Here is a 16,052-nt window from a genome sequence, read left to right as displayed (position 1 = left end):
TCCCACACTGATAATAATAAAAATATAATAATAACTATAATAAAACTGTATCTTTTTCGCCCTGTCTCTGGTAACGCTCTCAGATTTTGATCCCAACTGAAATAGCACTATTAGGTGCAGAAAAAAGAGCAAGAGACTATTGGAAATAGAGAGTGCCCATGTGTTGAAGAGTCGGTGATACATGGTTGCATTGGATGACATCCTCCTATGATTATGGATATCAAACGAAGGAATTCAGGTATTGATTCTCACCACCTCCTCCGCAGTTTAAAAATGTATCAAAAAGAGTGGTCCAAGTGCAGAGAAAGGTGCATCTCAAACCATTGTATATCCCTTAATAGATATGCAACCCAGTATTCTTTTGGTCTCTTTACTCTTTTTTTTCCTCAAGTGCATATGCATTGGAGTATTATTTGGATTAATGATCAATCTGTTTCGCTTCTCACTCCTTTTGCCCCTGTTTTATATTTGTGTCGTGTTGTACCAGGCGTAACTTTGTTCCTGTATTGTTGTCTGTGGGTTGACCACTAAATTAAATCCAAATTAGACTGGGTCGGGTTTGCAAATCATTTCACGCACCTGCTTTTCTGGCTGACGAACAGAGAAAAGATTAACCTGATATCCTGTAAAGTACGTAGGATGAAGGAAAGGAGGAAGGGTTGTTCTAGGATGGACAACGGCTATCGGGCCAAAACAAGAAATTGTTGGTCTGGATATTGAAGGTGTCGAAAGTGGTTGAGAGAGAGATAAAGAGGACTATGTCGACAAAAAATAGGGGCCTGGATATAAGACGGAAGAGGCGTTAAGCGATAATAGTGAGAATTAGGAGTGGACGAGAGAGGGTTGACTGGGTAGAAGATCAAGCGCCCGAGAGAGTGTTTCCTGAAAAGAGAGGAAGGAATAAAAGAAAAAAGAAGAGGGTTGTGCAAAAGAGAGAGCGAAGGAGGAAAGAGAAGGAGAGAAGGAAATGAAAGAAGAGAGGAAAGGGACAAAAATAAAAAAGAGGCAACCTTAAAAAAAAAAAAAGACGAAATCCATTCCATACCATGAGTCTAAAGCTACTCTTCATTCGCCTTCGCATTCTCACTTGTCTCTCCTTTTCTTGCCTGAAATGCTTATTTTTTTATGTATATTATGCCAATTGTATTAATATAAAGTATATGGAAGTATCAAATGTGTATATATTTGTTTGCATGTAGTACATGTACATACTGTTTGAAAAATTGCATGGTTCCAACCTTCAAGGAATGTCAAACTGTGGAACAGTTCATTTCATTAATCGACTAATGGGCTGTAGTACAATCTGAGAATGGCTCTATTTCACTATTGACTTGTCGAGACAAATGCCAAGCAATACTGATATTTCACGGTGCACGCTCACTATAACCTCAAGCGTTCGTACACCAAATAGCTTGGTCCGACTTTTTTCTTTTTACCCGAGAGTCCGGATGAAGCCTTACCTCACGATGTAATGGAACTTCATTAATGTTGAACGTGTATTTATTATATTGATAAATAGAATAGAATAAAAATTCTATGATAGCCATCATCATTATGAGCGTTCTCGCTTTGCCATGACAAACATTTTTTTAAGCATAGGGTACATTTCTGGTGAAGCTCTCAAAAACGCGAGCAAAGATATTTTAGAAATGCATCATGTATTATACATGTACAGTATTCCAAAAAAAAAAAAAAAAAAAAAAAAAAAAAAAAAAGATCTCCATGACATGCCTAGGACAACACTAGAAGTGTGAATCAACGGATTGAAGATTTTATTGTACATGTACATGTTGTAGCTCAAATTAGAATGTTTATGGCAAACGTCTTTTTTTTTATACTAAAGTAATAGAGCCCTGAACGGGGGTTTTTTGAAGACTAGCTTAAACAGCAGTAATGAACCACCTAGTGCTTCACAAAACAAACAGAACGTTAAAGAAACCAGATGTATAATGAACTGTTAAATATTATTTGAATACACATGAGGAGTACGAAGTACAGAGTGTATTCCAAACATGATGATCCCTTTCACTGCTGATAAATATGTTTCTACGCAGTGGAACAAAGTCTCCGCCGTGTAACTGAAGCCTCGACATTGTTGAGCGAATGGGGGCAAGGAAAAAGTTCACAACAATAAATTAGGGCTATAGGATCATATTTATTTATTATATTTCTGATTTGATATTTGATAATGGGTTTTATTGTAGCCGGAGTATAATTCTATCTTTATCAGGTTCAGGTACAGAACAGTGAATGGGTAAATGATTGGACTCTTTCTCACACACTTCGCTGAATATTTTATATTTCTCATTAATTAATTTGCGTACAAACTTTATCTTGTCATCTCTGTTTGTGGCTTGCCACTCCACACGTGTGTCCAGCAACGCCCTTTTCGACTTCCTATTTCTTCATTGGTGGGCGAGTTTATGTAATTAATATCTTGTGTGAAACTAAGAAACGTTGTGTAAGGATTTGCTTTCAACCACAACGCGTCCACTCGCGCGGTGGATAGAGGGTTCTTTATTTGTTGTATTGTTTACAAATGATACAGACGATACAAATGAAGGGTGTAAAATTTATATTGTTCCTAAAAAGGAGCGAACGATATGCCACAAGGATGTGTTGCCATTTCTTGGTCATACACTTTTTCATTTTACCTGGGAGATAGAAGCAAGCATAAAAGCTCCTTTACCACGTCATTGAATTGTATTTAACTTATCGTCATCGTTACGGATATAATAATATGCATAAATATTATAAAAGAAAAACTCAATACTCAAAAGTTAATGAATGTGTTAAGAAAAAAAAAAAAAAAAAAAGGCTGTGTTTGCTTCAAAAGCCTTTATTAGTCATGTATTGCTTAACTTTTCCACCCACTCCTATAAAAGTTTTGCTGTCATTCTCGCATGAGCTTTTACCAGCATATGAGCAACATCTACTGTCTGATGAAAAGCTGGAGATGCATTGCTCGGAGAGTATTGAGACCAAGTTCTTGATGTCCAAAAGCAGGGTGAGGGATCGATGCATGATATTTCACCCCTGATTTTCATCCTTATTGGAATGCATTGTGCCCGTTTTTTCCGTTTATTCAGTTCTCATTCAGTCGTTGCTGTCGAAACAACTTTCCTGCTCTTTCTCTCGTTTGCGCCTTTTTTTTTTTTTTTTTTTTTTTTTTTTTTCGCTCATCCTTTTCCTTCTGATAACACTTCCAGTCCTCACTCCAAGTTACGCTTCAAAACCAACAATAATCTATAAAAAAGAGTGGCTTCATAAGTGAGGGGGGTTTCTTTTTCAATTTTTTTCTTTTCGGGGTGATGTATCTTTTCTAGGTCATAGAGATCCATCCATCGGAATGACCGTTGCTGCTGCTACTGTTTTGTCTTCTTCAATCTCCACTACATCCTCAACATCCAATTTCCGATACCTCACCAACTACTTTGTAAAACAATCGGTTTCTACCAGCACTCTCCAACAATCGACATGTCTTTCGTCATCCATATCGTCCAACAAGGCTGTTGTCGACCGAGCCATACTTTTACAAGACCGAGAAAACGACTTGGAGTTTTATCAGACATATTTTTATGATAAACGTAAAGACGATATTTGATATGATTTGCTTGAAGATGGCATACAGTTTATATCAATGCGCAAGTATAAAAAGCTTACAAGTCTCTCATTTTCTTTCCTCTCTTCTCCTCCGTCCCATTCTTTTATTTTATTCTTTTCTTTTGATGGTGGTTATGATGGTTATGATGGCGGTGGTGATGGCGATGACGATGGCATTGTTGTTGCTGTCAAGCCCATTATAACTACATGGCAACGACATCCGAACAAGGACCGATTATAGTCTCCGTAATTGTTGACCATGAAGGTTGTATTAGGATTCTTTCTAGAACTACACAGGTAATGGACAGCAACTTTAATGATTGTCATTGTCCCTACTCTTAATTTCAGAAACCACTAATAAACTTTTTTTTGTTCTTAGGGCAGCGAAAGAATAGAACACTCAATTTCGGATTTGGATCTTCCCTGGTTTAGGAGACTCTTTGGAATATCCGGTCTTTTCATTCTAACTCAAGTCTGCCCGACAATGCCTATTAACACGTTGAAGCTTTGTCAACATCCAAATCTGCCTCGTGAATTGATACGCATGGAAGAACGACAGATCATCAAATGTTACAAGTTTGGAATATTTCACCTGTTGCCAGGACAAACATTAGAGCACCAAGGATTGTCCAACCCATGTGGTAATGGATGAGGTTCTTTTTTTTATTTTTATTTTTATTTTTTTTTATTTTCTTATTTGAAAGCTAGAGTCCTAGGTTGACTACATGGAAAAGCGAATGAATCGAGAGCGAGTGTGTTTTATCATTGTTTTCTTTCCATCTACAAAACTCCACGTATGGGTTGAATCGAGAGAATCACAATCAGACCTACAAAATTTCATGAACAAATAGCTGCATTCAGGAAAAAGAGGACAGCGTGTTTAACGCAAATAGTGTTCAGGACTGAGCTCTCCTCATCAATGTGTCCCTTAGTGCAGACAACTTAACATTATTCACATCTCCAACTCTTTACCTTGAATAAATACCGAGTAGATTCTTGTACTCCTGCTTTCATGGACTTTCTCCACTGGCTTGGTGAGCCAATTCGACTTCAGGGCTGGAAGGGATACAGAGCTGGTCTAGATGTCATAGGTAAAAGAAGCAGGCTTAACCAGCCATTTTGTATTAGTGACCTTCGTTGTTTTCTTCTACTGTTGTATGCATTGATCACAAGGGTAAAAAAAAATTGGGCTGATTTGTATCAAGGTGCATGACTAGGTAACACGACAGGAGAGTCATCCATTTTTACAAATTGGAACGGATATCAGATAATGTTTCACTGTGCACCCTTCATGCCTTTTAACCCTAACGACCAGCAGCAAGTAGAACGCCGCCGCTTTATCGGGAATGATATTGTAAACAGATTTTTGTGTGTGTAGAGCTAAAAAATACCATTCTGTTTTCGTTTCAGAGAAAATTAATCTCTTCGCACCATCCCTACAACAGGTTGTTATTGTGTTCAAGGCGAGTGATGATGAAGAGCAGTTCGATCTCAGTAGCGTGAGCTCGCGTCAAAACCGTATGAATACACTTGTGTTTTTTTTTCTCTTCTGATTGCCTAATGTTGCATAGTTTTATGACTCTGATCCATTGGTCAATATTAGACTAAAGTATTCATGCATATACATATTGTGTAATACAAAACTACCTCTTCGACATTAGACATCATTTGTATTGTTCAACCTATACCAAATAATAATTCGTCCGAAGCTCAATCATATCGCGTATCCATTGCGGTCAAAGACGACATTCAAGACTTTTCACCCCTCGATTTCCCAGCAGTTCTTCAACGAGACTATGCTTCGCGCGACCTTCTCCTATTGAAATGTAATAGGCTTCTTTTTTATGCCTGAAATTGTGCCTAAATTGTGCCTGACCATTGAAAGTATATTGTCTATTATGTATTTATAGTGATCTGTGGGGAGCGAGCAGCTTATGGGGCCAAAGCCTTTGCCACACAATTACTGCGTACAAGAGCAGCCTTATTGCAGGATGTCATCGAGGCACATTACTGATCTTTGTGTGCAGAAATAGCATGAATGCCTTCATGCTTTCATTTAAATTTTCAGTGGGTGTGTTGTTATTTCGACTTCTCCACATGCCTTGGAAATTTATATTCATTAATTCTACATTTAAAAAAGGACCCTGACTGCGGAGGCAATTATTTCTTTTTTTATCATGTTCTCTTTAGAGTGAGTAACTTTTTTTTTTTTTTTTTTTTTTTTGCTTCTGCTCATTTAACGTCTCCCTCTGTTGTCTGTGACGAAGGAGAGGCTATTGCATGTGCATTTGTGTCCAAGTTCTTTTCATGCTACTCTTCCCCTTGGTGAATAAACGTAATGAGACTCTCTTTCTGCCCAAAGGCCTTGTTGTTTAGACGCGCGCTTGGGGCAACGGATTGTTGTTGTGGAGAGAAAGTTTCCGTTGTTTCTATTTACTTTATTGGTTTGTTTCTATTTGGGTCAGTCATCATACCCAGAAAAAGCTCGCAAAGACTCCCTATTTATGAGGAGTCCCAATGCAGCCTCTATGTCTAAATGTGCGCCCAATGTGTAAATGATGGCTACCGTTGAGAAAAAAACTCATGGACAGTATATACAGCTACAGTTCAATTCCTAAAGTCAACCATCCATGAGATGATTAGCGGAGGATGTCGGTAAGAGAGCATTCTGCGAGCTAGAATAGTGCGGAAGAAGTAATAGAATGAAGAAAGAGAGCAGACATGCTTGTGTCAATTGGGCGATAGAATCATGAGACAAAGACGAGAAGAAGGCTCTATACTCCATAATTTACTGATCATGAAAAAGACAGTGCGCAAAGTTCAGAGATTGATACAGAGATTGTCGCCCAAAGTATATACACAAATACATTTTTGGCTGTTTTCTGACAAACCAACAAACTACAGTTTCACTAAAGAGAAAGCTCTCAGACTTGTCATGCATCGACTGGTTGTGGAGAGGAAGATGCAATCCCAGAAGAAGAAGTGGAGGGAAAGAAATGAATATCTCCTTTTCTTTCTTTCTCCACTTCTTCTACTTTCCCGCACCAATCCCTTTTTTTTTTTTTTTTTTTTGTAGTGCATAGCACGCACACGACAACAACAGTTTTATTGTTCTTCCTTCTCTGCATCTCCACAGCACCTCACAGCCTGACCCACAAATTCACACCAACGACTTATACAAAAGTCTCGTCTTCTTTCCCTCGTTTTATCCTTATTCTGCCCCGAGCTCAACGTGTGTACATTGAAACAAAAAAAAAAATTGAATCCAAACCAAGGATCTGGGTAAAGATACTACATGTCTTATAAAACATTTCCGAGCTCATATATGCACGACGTTTGTTGCTTCATTGCTGCTCAGTTTGAGCCATTGGAAGCATTCCATGCTGAAGACATTGACTTTAGATGGAGAATGAATGAGAATAAGCATTGCTGACTGAGATCTGCTGCTCTCCTTCTAATTTGCACTGTCATTTCCAGCTCGAGCCTTCGAACGCAAGAAAAAAAAGGCGCAGGGGAAAATTTAAACCACACAAAGTGAGACCTCTGAGGCGAAGCATAACAGCACAACAAAGCGTCAAAACGACAAATTGTTAATCACCAAAGCAGCTATAACGATAGCAAGTGTGTACCAGAAAGGAAGAGACGGCGATTCAATATACTAGTGGTAAGCATGTTGACACATGAGCACATTTTGAGGCAATGCAAACAGTGCAACAATGAGCATTTTCTTGTACCTATAATGTTACACCTTCAACTTGGGGGCAAGAGAGAAGAGGAAGAAAAGTGCTCATATTGCTTTTGTGATATTGAACCATTTGCCCACTTTATCTTTCTTCCATTATTCATTTCTGATGCCTTTATGCTTATCCTGTTCAATACATTCGATAGTATGAGAGCTCTCGGACAAAATTATACAGTATACGATCAAAGAAAGAAACACGAGTGTGGTTAAACGGAAAAACAGAAGAACCGTCCATTACAAGTATCAGTGCCAGACAGCTGTATCTATTTAAAAATAAATCATAATGGCGAAACGTGATACTGACAAATCTACCCAGCAGCATCAACAACAACAGTCTGTAAAGGTTATAGATGAGATTACTACAGGTTCAACAGCAGATCCACTATTGGAAACACCATCATCTGATACAGCGAGTCAGCTTTCAAAAGAGACAACAAGTGACCGTAAGAAGAAGGGTTGGACGAAGACATTGAAGAAGGCTACCAACTCTATCATCTACATGGCCATGCCGCCCACAAGTGCGGACCATGCCCCCATGGTTGTTGCGCAGACACCTATGTCGCCAGATCGCTTGATCCCAACGCTACACTCGCCATTGCTTAGTTCGGGAGAGCCTTTCGTCGCGACAGCATTAACAGATACAGCAACAATAGGCCCATTAGAATCCATATCAATTACCTCTGCTTCATCCACTTTGTCTGTTACATCGTCATCTGCAGCCTCTTCAGCATCATTTAAACCACGTGTGACGCAGGAGCCGCATTTGGGGCATCCTTCAGTGATCAGCTCTACTCAGTCCACTATATCCCATTCAAAGCAGCGATCCGCTTCAATAGCATCATCCTCGACTTCATCGACCTCGAAGGCAAGGAGGTCTATAAAGGGAAAAGAAAAGGCAACGTCAGCTGTGACAGATTTGACTGATGGACAAATACATACTGGATTGGCGACCAAGGATGCAGGGAATATTGAAGTCAAAGGACGATCTTTTTCATCGACGTCTCTTCTACCTCCTTCACCAAGCCGTCCAACCTTGCAGGACAGCAATAACCTTACTGTGAACGTATTGCCCACAGCATCCAATACTTTGCTGTTGGAGAATAGTCATCAAGAGTCCCTTTCACAATCTCCATCATCACCAATTAAAGTTACACGAAAAAGCATGGAGGATATCTTTACAGACAAAGATGGAGATAGAAGCAGCAAAGATTCGAAAGCTGCAAACAAACCTGATAGGCCCCATTCCGCCACTGCTAATTCAGATGAGGCCCAACAATCTAGACCTGCGGAACAAATTCAGAACAAGAACGCAGCGAGTGGTTTCGAGTCGCCACCAATGCTCTCCTCTAATACGTCTAGGCTTAATATTGAGCTCGATGTCAACTTAACGCAGACCTCTAATGCTGATCAAATTGGAGCGCCCGAGGCAGATGTCATATCAACACAATCCTCGGTCAAGCCCGCTGCTAGGACTCGGCAAGATATTGTGGTGGAAGGCTTCGAAGAGACAGTTGCCGACCTAGGGAGTTATCAGGATTCAGAGGGACCTCAATCAACACAGAAAGCCATTATTGCCGCTTCATTGCCAGGTTCATTCCCAGGCGCGAGTCCAAAATCATTTGTCCCTGTTAACAAAGTTGCACAATCTATCCGTGACGAGTCTATGGCTGTGTCATCATCCCCAGGCGCTCTCCCTGGGGCCTTCCCCGGGGCCTTCCCTGGTACTTTTCCAGTTCATACGGTAAGCGCTCTTTCGGGACCCTTGCCTGTTGAGCTTCTCGTACAACAGCCGTCAAAGCCGCTCCCTGATAGGCCGCATGGCGAGGCGCTGGTGAATACGCCTACTAAACCAACAATTGGAGTACCCCTAATTAAGCCAGGAGTTGATTCACCGGAATCTCCAATCGATCCACCAGTTGTGCTTCCAGAGGTTTCCAATGAGGGGCCAAAAATTGAAGCTGTCAAACATACTAAGCCATCAGACCAAACAGTAATGTCCGTGAACGCAGCTTTAGGCTCGCCCGCACTCCCCACGTCTACATCATTATCTCACACTACGTCGAAATCCCTTAAGCAGCAAACAACCAGGAATGCGCCTTGGCTCTGGCATCAGGATGGCATCCATCATCAACGTCTCGAGTCGCATCAGATCTTGACAAAGGAGCAAGTTTTTGAACAATTTCATCTAGATCTGGAGCAGGATGGCCCCAACGGGTTCTTCTTGTTCAAGCTCGTCAGGAGATACAAGAAGCAAGACCCTTCTATGATAGCGATTTCATCTACACTGCTGGACACCGAGCTGAGTGCCTCTCCAGCTTCATTATCACCCACCAATGCTACTCCTACATCTATTCTCGAGTCCTTGGAGGCTGTTTCGGTCTCGCAGAAACTAAAGCGACAGCTGCTGTTGCAAAAGCGCAAGAAACAGCGAAAAGTGCCATCCTCTTTAGATAGCGAGGAAGATGAAAACTTTGAAGCACTGTTGACCATGTCAAACAACAACACTAGCCTACAAAACCTCAATTCATCTCTTTTGGAAGTCATTGATGCGGTCGACTGTTTAAAGGGGGACCGTGAAGAATGGGCGAGCTTGTTGAATAACCAACCCCACAAGTTTTCAGAGCCAGCCCCTTCTTCAATGTTCTCTTATCCTGATAGTGAGAATGAATATACTTCGAAAGACAAGGATGCTATGGACGTAGAGACATTGGAGAAAAGAAGAGGAGTATATGCGACTGGGCGCTACGACGGCATGAATCTCATTTCAAAGAAGAAGTACAAGGCTGCCCAACGACGTTCCTCCATGAGCACGCCGTCGCGAAAGGGAAGTATCCCTTCTGCTTCTGGGAACAGCACTAACGGAGCTCATAATGGGGCGACAGACGGGCCAGGGTACGATAAACATGGCTCTGAAGCCACAGACGGGCCATCACCGCAGTTCAAAAAGCAGGCAGTCAGCCAGCTACATATCTATAGTCGGAATGGGCTCAAGTTCAAGTTTGATGTAATGGAAGATAACGAACTTCACTTTGTTGAGGCTTCTAAAAAATATACATTCATGGACCCCTTAGCAGCCGAACGTCAACCCGACCTCGATGTTCATGGTACAGATATTATATCGCCTCTGCGTCCTTCAACGCTCCCGCAGCCACCCATCGGTCGTCGCACCAGCTCTGGAACTGTGGCTACGCTTGTAGATACCAACCGACCGCCTCGCCGTAGCGACAGCTCACGCAGCAAGAGTACTCTCAGTTCAACAAGATCCACAGGGGGCCGAAGAGTGTTTGTAACTCGCCTGGGCCGCCACACCCTGCTGACCTACACCGAATATAAGGCCCTTGCTAAATCTGCCAGTAGTTTTACACTTGGGGCCAAGCTACTCCTTCAACGATCAATTGCCGTGGCCACACCGAGTTTCTATGGGTCTTCAGGAAGCAATGGGCATAGCAAAGAACCTTCATCTTCTGGCCAAGCTAACTCATATGATACGACTACACCAGTTAGTCCGACTAAGAGCATCTTTGGATCATCAACGAACCCTACACCAACACCTGGAAATAGTGGTAATACGGATGGCTCAGATTACTTCAGTTTGAAGAAGAAGCCACGAGTGATCTCAGGTTTTGCATCTAAGGCAGTCGCTGCAATTAAATCGCCCTCGTCGTCCTCGGCGCCAGCTGTTCCGTCAAGGACGTCTCGAGCTATCGTCACGCCTTATAATCCTAATGATTACAAGAACAAATCACTTACAGTGTCGACTACTATCGCCAATACTGCTGCCGCCGAAGACTCTTGTTCAACTGGCCTTAGTATGCCCTTATATTCCCCCTCGGCACAGAAAAGCACTGCAGTCGATATTCCTCAGGCGCCAGTTCGTCGTGGATCATCTGTTTTAGAACATCCTCCTAGCTCGCCTTCCACTCCAATGGGAATGGGAATGGCTTCACCGCAAGCAACACCAACATTTTCGCCACCCTCTACCCCATCCACATCATCGTCTAATCCGTATGGCTCTATTAGGCGTGCAGGCAACCAAGCAGGTCTTAAATTTCAACACCTCTTTGTGACAGTTCATCAGCGACTTCAAAAGCTAGAGCTCGATACTGGAGCTTCTTTTTATGGATCGTCGCTAGTACAGTGGACAGTGATTGAGGATCCCGCAGAGCTTCGCTGGTGGCGTGACAAAATTGGCATTAAGATGATAAGTCGGCTTGAAGGAGATGAGCTTATTTCGTCAGGGACAAAGACTGCGACAGCGACAGGACACAATAAGATCTCGATGTTACCACAATTTTCGTCTACGATCAGTTTGCGATCGTCATATGTCTCAGCAGACAGCACCATATCAGACGCTACATCGAACTCGCCTTCGTCTTCATTGTCTGCGCTATCTTCTTTTCCGCAAGGGTACAAGAGTCATGTCTCTGTGGAGCGTTTAGGATACAGATTCTTGAGGGTCTCTGGACACATGGGCACATTAAAAATTACTGTCTCGGAGCAAGTGGAAGCACGAGCAGTAGCACTTGCTGTACAGGCTGAGATAATGAGGCAGAAGCGGATGGCTCAACAAAAGCAAGGTGTTGTCGTGGAGGGCGATCCTCTAGAGCAGCCATGGGTAGAAGCAAGTGTCTCGCCTGTCGTTTCAGATGATGATACATTTGTGTCCAATGAAGATGAAAGTGATAGGGAATGTTGTAATGGTGTACCTATTCAGCTGCAGCAACACCAAAGCCATAACCATTATGATGGCTATGAGCATGATGAATCGACTGAAAAGACACGACTGAGAAAAGATACGAGCAGGGATCTGTTCTCGCGCCGCAAGAGACATGATCGAGCTACTGGACTACTTAAAAATAGCAAGCAAGTACCAGAACCATTGATTGAGCGCATGACGATGATTGTAGGTCAGGCTAAAGTCTTCAAAGGAGACTTTTACATGAAGAACATCTACAAATTCAATCCATAGCAATCGCTTAATATTTTTTTTATGTTCAAACGCGTGTCATCCATGGTGGCTTGCAAAAGCGTCTACTCTAACTACTGCGCCTTGCGATATTCATGCACAATAGAATAAAGAAATGTTTTTTTATTGACCACCATCAGAAACATCATTCGGGTCTGCATTTGTTGTATAGCAATACTGTCTACATATTAGTACATGGAGGTTGTCAATGTAAAAGTGAGCTGGATTCGTCCATTAGGGTACAAGAACCTCAAAGAATGGATACAAGACCCTCAAAATATTTATATCGGACGACGGAGCGTTGTCTTTGTGGACGGAATCCGTTTTCCTGCAAGTGACTCCAAATGGGCCAACCCATACACAATAAAGAAGCATGGTAGTCGTGATCAGGTGATGGCTCTATACAGAAAGTATATTGAGCGTCGTATTCAGGAAGGGGAGATTACTGCAGATCAGTTACAGGAGCTCTGGGGTAAACGACTGGGCTGCTGGTGTGCTCCTGAAGCTTGTCATGGAAATATCTTGAAGGAGCTAGCTCATTTACATTACAAAAACAAGAGTGATAGCAGTAATAATAGTGACAGCGGCAACAACTCCGTGCTTATAACAAAGAGAGGCAGAGAGGCGATATCAACATCATCCCCACCAACGGCTGTGGAGGCTGAGAAGGAAGTGGAGGAGACCAGAAAAAAGGCTAAGAAAGTATAGGAGTGCGTATTGATCTTTACTGGATAAGCTTAAAGAAAAAAAAAAAAATCAGTCTCTGCTGCTGGTAGGCTCGGAATGTGGCGGATGACAAAGGCTTACTCGGGATATTGTTGTCTTTATTATTGAAGTTAATGTTGGCGTTAATAGTCTTAATAATGTTGTTAGATTAAAGATAGAATTGAATAGAGGGTTTGAAGGTTAAAAAACAATGACAACCAATTCGTTTCTCTATTGTCATTGTCGATATGATACAAGGAACTTTCAACTAAGGACACGAGAGGCGCAGGATTAGGGGGACCCTTGTTACTTCATACATAAGAAATCAATCCTACGATATTGATTGCAAAGTTGGCTGTATCTTCTTATTGTTAAATATATTCAAGGTTCTGGAAATAATCTCGTTGCCTGGATTTACTTCTCTCGTTCTCAGAGTCTATCTCAAATTTGTGAGTTTTTAGCCGCAGTCCTCCAACATTGACCTGTCTGCTGGTACATTGGAAATAACACTTAGACACATCCAACGGGTGTTTTTATAAAATGCTCACTTGCTCTTTGTACTCCCGTGCCGCGCAATAGGCTTCACCTTAGGGGCGTAAACCCATTCTTGTAAGAGTTCATCTCCATTAATACAGAATACGGGTTTGGGAAATCCATAGTCAAGAACCCTTTTTCAATACGAGGTATGAATTGCCTTGTCTGAGTCTCTTTCATAGGCTAGTGTAAAAGCAGGATATTACATAATAGCAACCAGATTGTTATGAGCGGGAGCGAGGTAAGGCTGCAAGCAGGCATCAGTGATATCTAACAAGTGGCCAGGATCGACTAGTTTGCGTGAAATGATGGAGGACTGCACAGCGGATCAATGCTCAATTCATAGCCAATAAAAATTTTAGGCCACCGATGTACTATTTCATATCCTAGACCGTGACGTCCGCGACACAGCATGGGAGCTGACTACTTTTTCATTTCCCTTGCTCCTTTTTTTCACTGTATTCATTCACTCTCTTCCTTAATCGTTCACATCTTTGGCTATTCTTTTTCCACCACTGCTTTCGACATAATGGCCACTCTACCACCGATTGCGTCCGACTTTTGTCCTCCCTTCGCGCCATTCTTTGGACTCATGGGTGTTGCCAGCGCTGTAATGTCCTTTCGCTTTGTTTGATTGGAGCATGTGAAGCATGTCATGCATACTTTCCATTTATATCAAGAAACTGAGACTAATCACTTCTCCCCACTTGGTTTCAATAGATGGTTTTCAGCAGTATGTTCCTCATCATAGAATCTCCCTCACTTCGGTTTTCTTCTCTTGTTGCATGTCTTTTTTTTTTTTTTTTTTTCCTTTTCTCTTGGGTCACAGTTGGACAAAAAGGATGCTGGATATTCAATTATGTACCCCTGATTTCCATGGACTCAGCTGGTTAACAGACTGACTGACTTTAAAGCGCATGATCTCATATGCGTAACATTTTTATTTTATTTTTTTTCACTATGTACTTTATGTGTTAACTTCGACTGGTTGACTTGCAAATCCAAGGCATGGGAGCAGGATATGGTACTTTCAAATCTGGAATCGGTATCTCGGGCATGGGAACCTTCCGTCCAGAACTCATGATGAAGGTCAGCATCTTACTATTTTTTATTTTTTATTTCTAATACTATTGCCTCCATTGCGCCAATCAGTTATGTATTCCAATTAATTGTTATATCCTTGGGTGTTTTTTTTTTTTTTTTTTTTTTTTTTGGTCTTCTAATCATAGGCACTTATCCCCGTCGTCATGGCTGGTATTATTTCAGTCTATGGACTAGTTATTTCTGTTCTGATTGCAGGATCATGTACGTAATATCGTTTGCATTTTGTTGTATTTTTTATGGCTAGAGACAAATGGAGACACTTATTGAACAGGAATCGTAGCCATGGACTCTTCAATTGGAGCGACGGTTCTCATTGCTGATCTTACTGAGATACCATGCACATGCATTCTCTATCTAACTTTTTTTATTTTTATGACTTATCTGCCTATTTTTATTTAATAATGTAGTATCTGCAACGGGATATTCTTTATATTCGTAAGTGGCAACAAAGAACTATCAGATTTACGAACTTTGTACCAATGATGGAGTTGTACTGACAATAACGCTTTTGTATATTACATTATCATCATGAAATTTTAGTGGTTTTGTACATCTTGGTGCTGGTCTCTGTGTCGGATTGACAGGATTGGCGGCAGGATACGCGATTGGTATTGTAGGCGACGTGGTAAGTACGCGCGCAAAAAAAGTCTAGAGCGTAGCAAGCATGCTTTATTATTATTATTACTATTATTTTATAAATCATTGTTTTAATGGCGTGTATTTAGCTTCATGGAACGTGCAGTCCTTGAGCTCTGAGCAAAAAAAAAAAAAAAAAAAAAAAAAAAAAAGCAGCTCACGAGAAGTTGACGCTTTTTTATGTCTTGAAGATTAACGGTAGCATAACCTTTGTTCTTCAATCCTTATATTTGATTTCGTTAGTGTGTCCGAGGATATGCTTATCAGCCAAGGCTATTTGTAGCAATGGTGTTGGTACTGATTTTCGCAGAAGTTTTGGGACTGTACGGAATGATTGTGGGGTTGATTCTGAACACAAAGGCAGCAGGAACTTGTTAATGCGACTATTTATGAAGAAAAACAAAAAGAAAATATATTGCTTGTATAGCGCTTCCATATATTAAAGATAAAGACAAAAAAAAATCACTCGAGCCATTAATGATACAAGTGAGAATGGATCCGTGCGCAAGCAGAGGAAAAAGTTTGAGATCAATGTCGGAAGAAAGAACAAGGGGTCGGAATGTTCATGATCTTGACGTCTTTCCTTCCCACGATCTAAAGGAATACTCGAAGCGATTTGTCCAGCAATAGTGAAAAGACATAGAGGAAATGTGTTCTACCTTCTATCTGTACGACTATCACAATGGCATACATTCTTTTCTTTTTAAAAACAAACTCTCTTCACCTTTTTTTTTTTTTTTTTTTTTTTTTTTGAGAGCACGC

General features: G+C 41.3%; 6 protein-coding genes across 6 annotated transcripts; all 6 read left to right on the top strand.

The window, feature by feature from the left end:
- The first annotated feature begins 1 nt into the window (after position 1).
- BCR41DRAFT_315 (hypothetical protein) lies at positions 2-605 on the top strand. Its single transcript, XM_022021201.1, has one exon. It carries the CDS (start codon positions 208-210, stop codon positions 529-531), a length of 324 nt encoding a protein of 107 aa, XP_021886282.1. The 5' UTR covers positions 2-207; the 3' UTR covers positions 532-605.
- A 2,591-nt stretch (positions 606-3,196) lies between these two features.
- BCR41DRAFT_297 (hypothetical protein) lies at positions 3,197-4,160 on the top strand. The gene is made up of 3 exons (XM_022020447.1): positions 3,197-3,587; positions 3,797-3,900; positions 3,988-4,160. Exons 1-3 carry the CDS (start codon positions 3,350-3,352, stop codon positions 4,033-4,035), a joined length of 390 nt encoding a protein of 129 aa, XP_021886281.1. The 5' UTR covers positions 3,197-3,349; the 3' UTR covers positions 4,036-4,160.
- Positions 4,161-4,894: 734 nt separating this feature from the next.
- Positions 4,895-5,617, top strand: BCR41DRAFT_391053 (hypothetical protein; the record flags this gene model as incomplete). Its single annotated transcript, XM_022028321.1, has 4 exons — positions 4,895-4,957; positions 5,049-5,121; positions 5,265-5,429; positions 5,514-5,617. The coding sequence occupies 4 exons, from the start codon at positions 4,895-4,897 to the stop codon at positions 5,615-5,617; spliced, it is 405 nt and encodes a 134-aa protein (XP_021886280.1).
- Positions 5,618-7,239: 1,622 nt separating this feature from the next.
- On the top strand, positions 7,240-12,445 carry BCR41DRAFT_289 (hypothetical protein). The gene is made up of 2 exons (XM_022020318.1): positions 7,240-7,267; positions 7,492-12,445. The coding sequence occupies exon 2, from the start codon at positions 7,629-7,631 to the stop codon at positions 12,312-12,314; it is 4,686 nt and encodes a 1,561-aa protein (XP_021886279.1). The 5' UTR covers positions 7,240-7,267; positions 7,492-7,628; the 3' UTR covers positions 12,315-12,445.
- Positions 12,446-12,448: 3 nt separating this feature from the next.
- On the top strand, positions 12,449-13,075 carry BCR41DRAFT_343770 (hypothetical protein). The gene has a single exon (XM_022022354.1). It carries the CDS (start codon positions 12,507-12,509, stop codon positions 13,017-13,019), a length of 513 nt encoding a protein of 170 aa, XP_021886278.1. The 5' UTR covers positions 12,449-12,506; the 3' UTR covers positions 13,020-13,075.
- A 931-nt stretch (positions 13,076-14,006) lies between these two features.
- On the top strand, positions 14,007-15,842 carry BCR41DRAFT_343769 (V-type ATPase). The gene is made up of 7 exons (XM_022022353.1): positions 14,007-14,160; positions 14,271-14,283; positions 14,557-14,639; positions 14,780-14,855; positions 15,062-15,089; positions 15,195-15,279; positions 15,534-15,842. Exons 1-7 carry the CDS (start codon positions 14,080-14,082, stop codon positions 15,666-15,668), a joined length of 501 nt encoding a protein of 166 aa, XP_021886277.1. The 5' UTR covers positions 14,007-14,079; the 3' UTR covers positions 15,669-15,842.
- Positions 15,843-16,052: the final 210 nt, after the last annotated feature.

The sequence above is a fragment of the Lobosporangium transversale genome, assembly GCF_002105155.1.
Source record: "Lobosporangium transversale strain NRRL 3116 chromosome Unknown BCR41scaffold_1, whole genome shotgun sequence".
In the NCBI taxonomy this organism is placed as follows: Eukaryota; Fungi; Mortierellomycota; class Mortierellomycetes; order Mortierellales; family Mortierellaceae; genus Lobosporangium; species Lobosporangium transversale.
The sequence above is the reverse complement of the archived record's forward strand: the minus strand, read 5'-3'. Positions and strand labels throughout refer to the sequence as shown.

Coding starts and splice junctions, on each gene's coding strand:
- BCR41DRAFT_289 (XM_022020318.1), top strand. CDS start 7,629: ATGGCGAAACGTGATACTGACAAATCTACCCAGCAGCATCAACAACAA.
- BCR41DRAFT_343769 (XM_022022353.1), top strand. CDS start 14,080: ATGGCCACTCTACCACCGATTGCGTCCGACTTTTGTCCTCCCTTCGCG. Junction 14,856..15,061: donor TGTTCTGATTGCAGGATCAT/GTACGTAATATC, acceptor TTAATAATGTAG/TATCTGCAACGGGATATTCT. Junction 15,090..15,194: donor ACGGGATATTCTTTATATTC/GTAAGTGGCAAC, acceptor ATGAAATTTTAG/TGGTTTTGTACATCTTGGTG.
- BCR41DRAFT_297 (XM_022020447.1), top strand. CDS start 3,350: ATGACCGTTGCTGCTGCTACTGTTTTGTCTTCTTCAATCTCCACTACA. Junction 3,588..3,796: donor GACATATTTTTATGATAAAC/GTAAAGACGATA, acceptor GTTGCTGTCAAG/CCCATTATAACTACATGGCA. Junction 3,901..3,987: donor TTCTTTCTAGAACTACACAG/GTAATGGACAGC, acceptor TTCTTAGGGCAG/CGAAAGAATAGAACACTCAA.
- BCR41DRAFT_343770 (XM_022022354.1), top strand. CDS start 12,507: ATGGAGGTTGTCAATGTAAAAGTGAGCTGGATTCGTCCATTAGGGTAC.
- BCR41DRAFT_315 (XM_022021201.1), top strand. CDS start 208: ATGATTATGGATATCAAACGAAGGAATTCAGGTATTGATTCTCACCAC.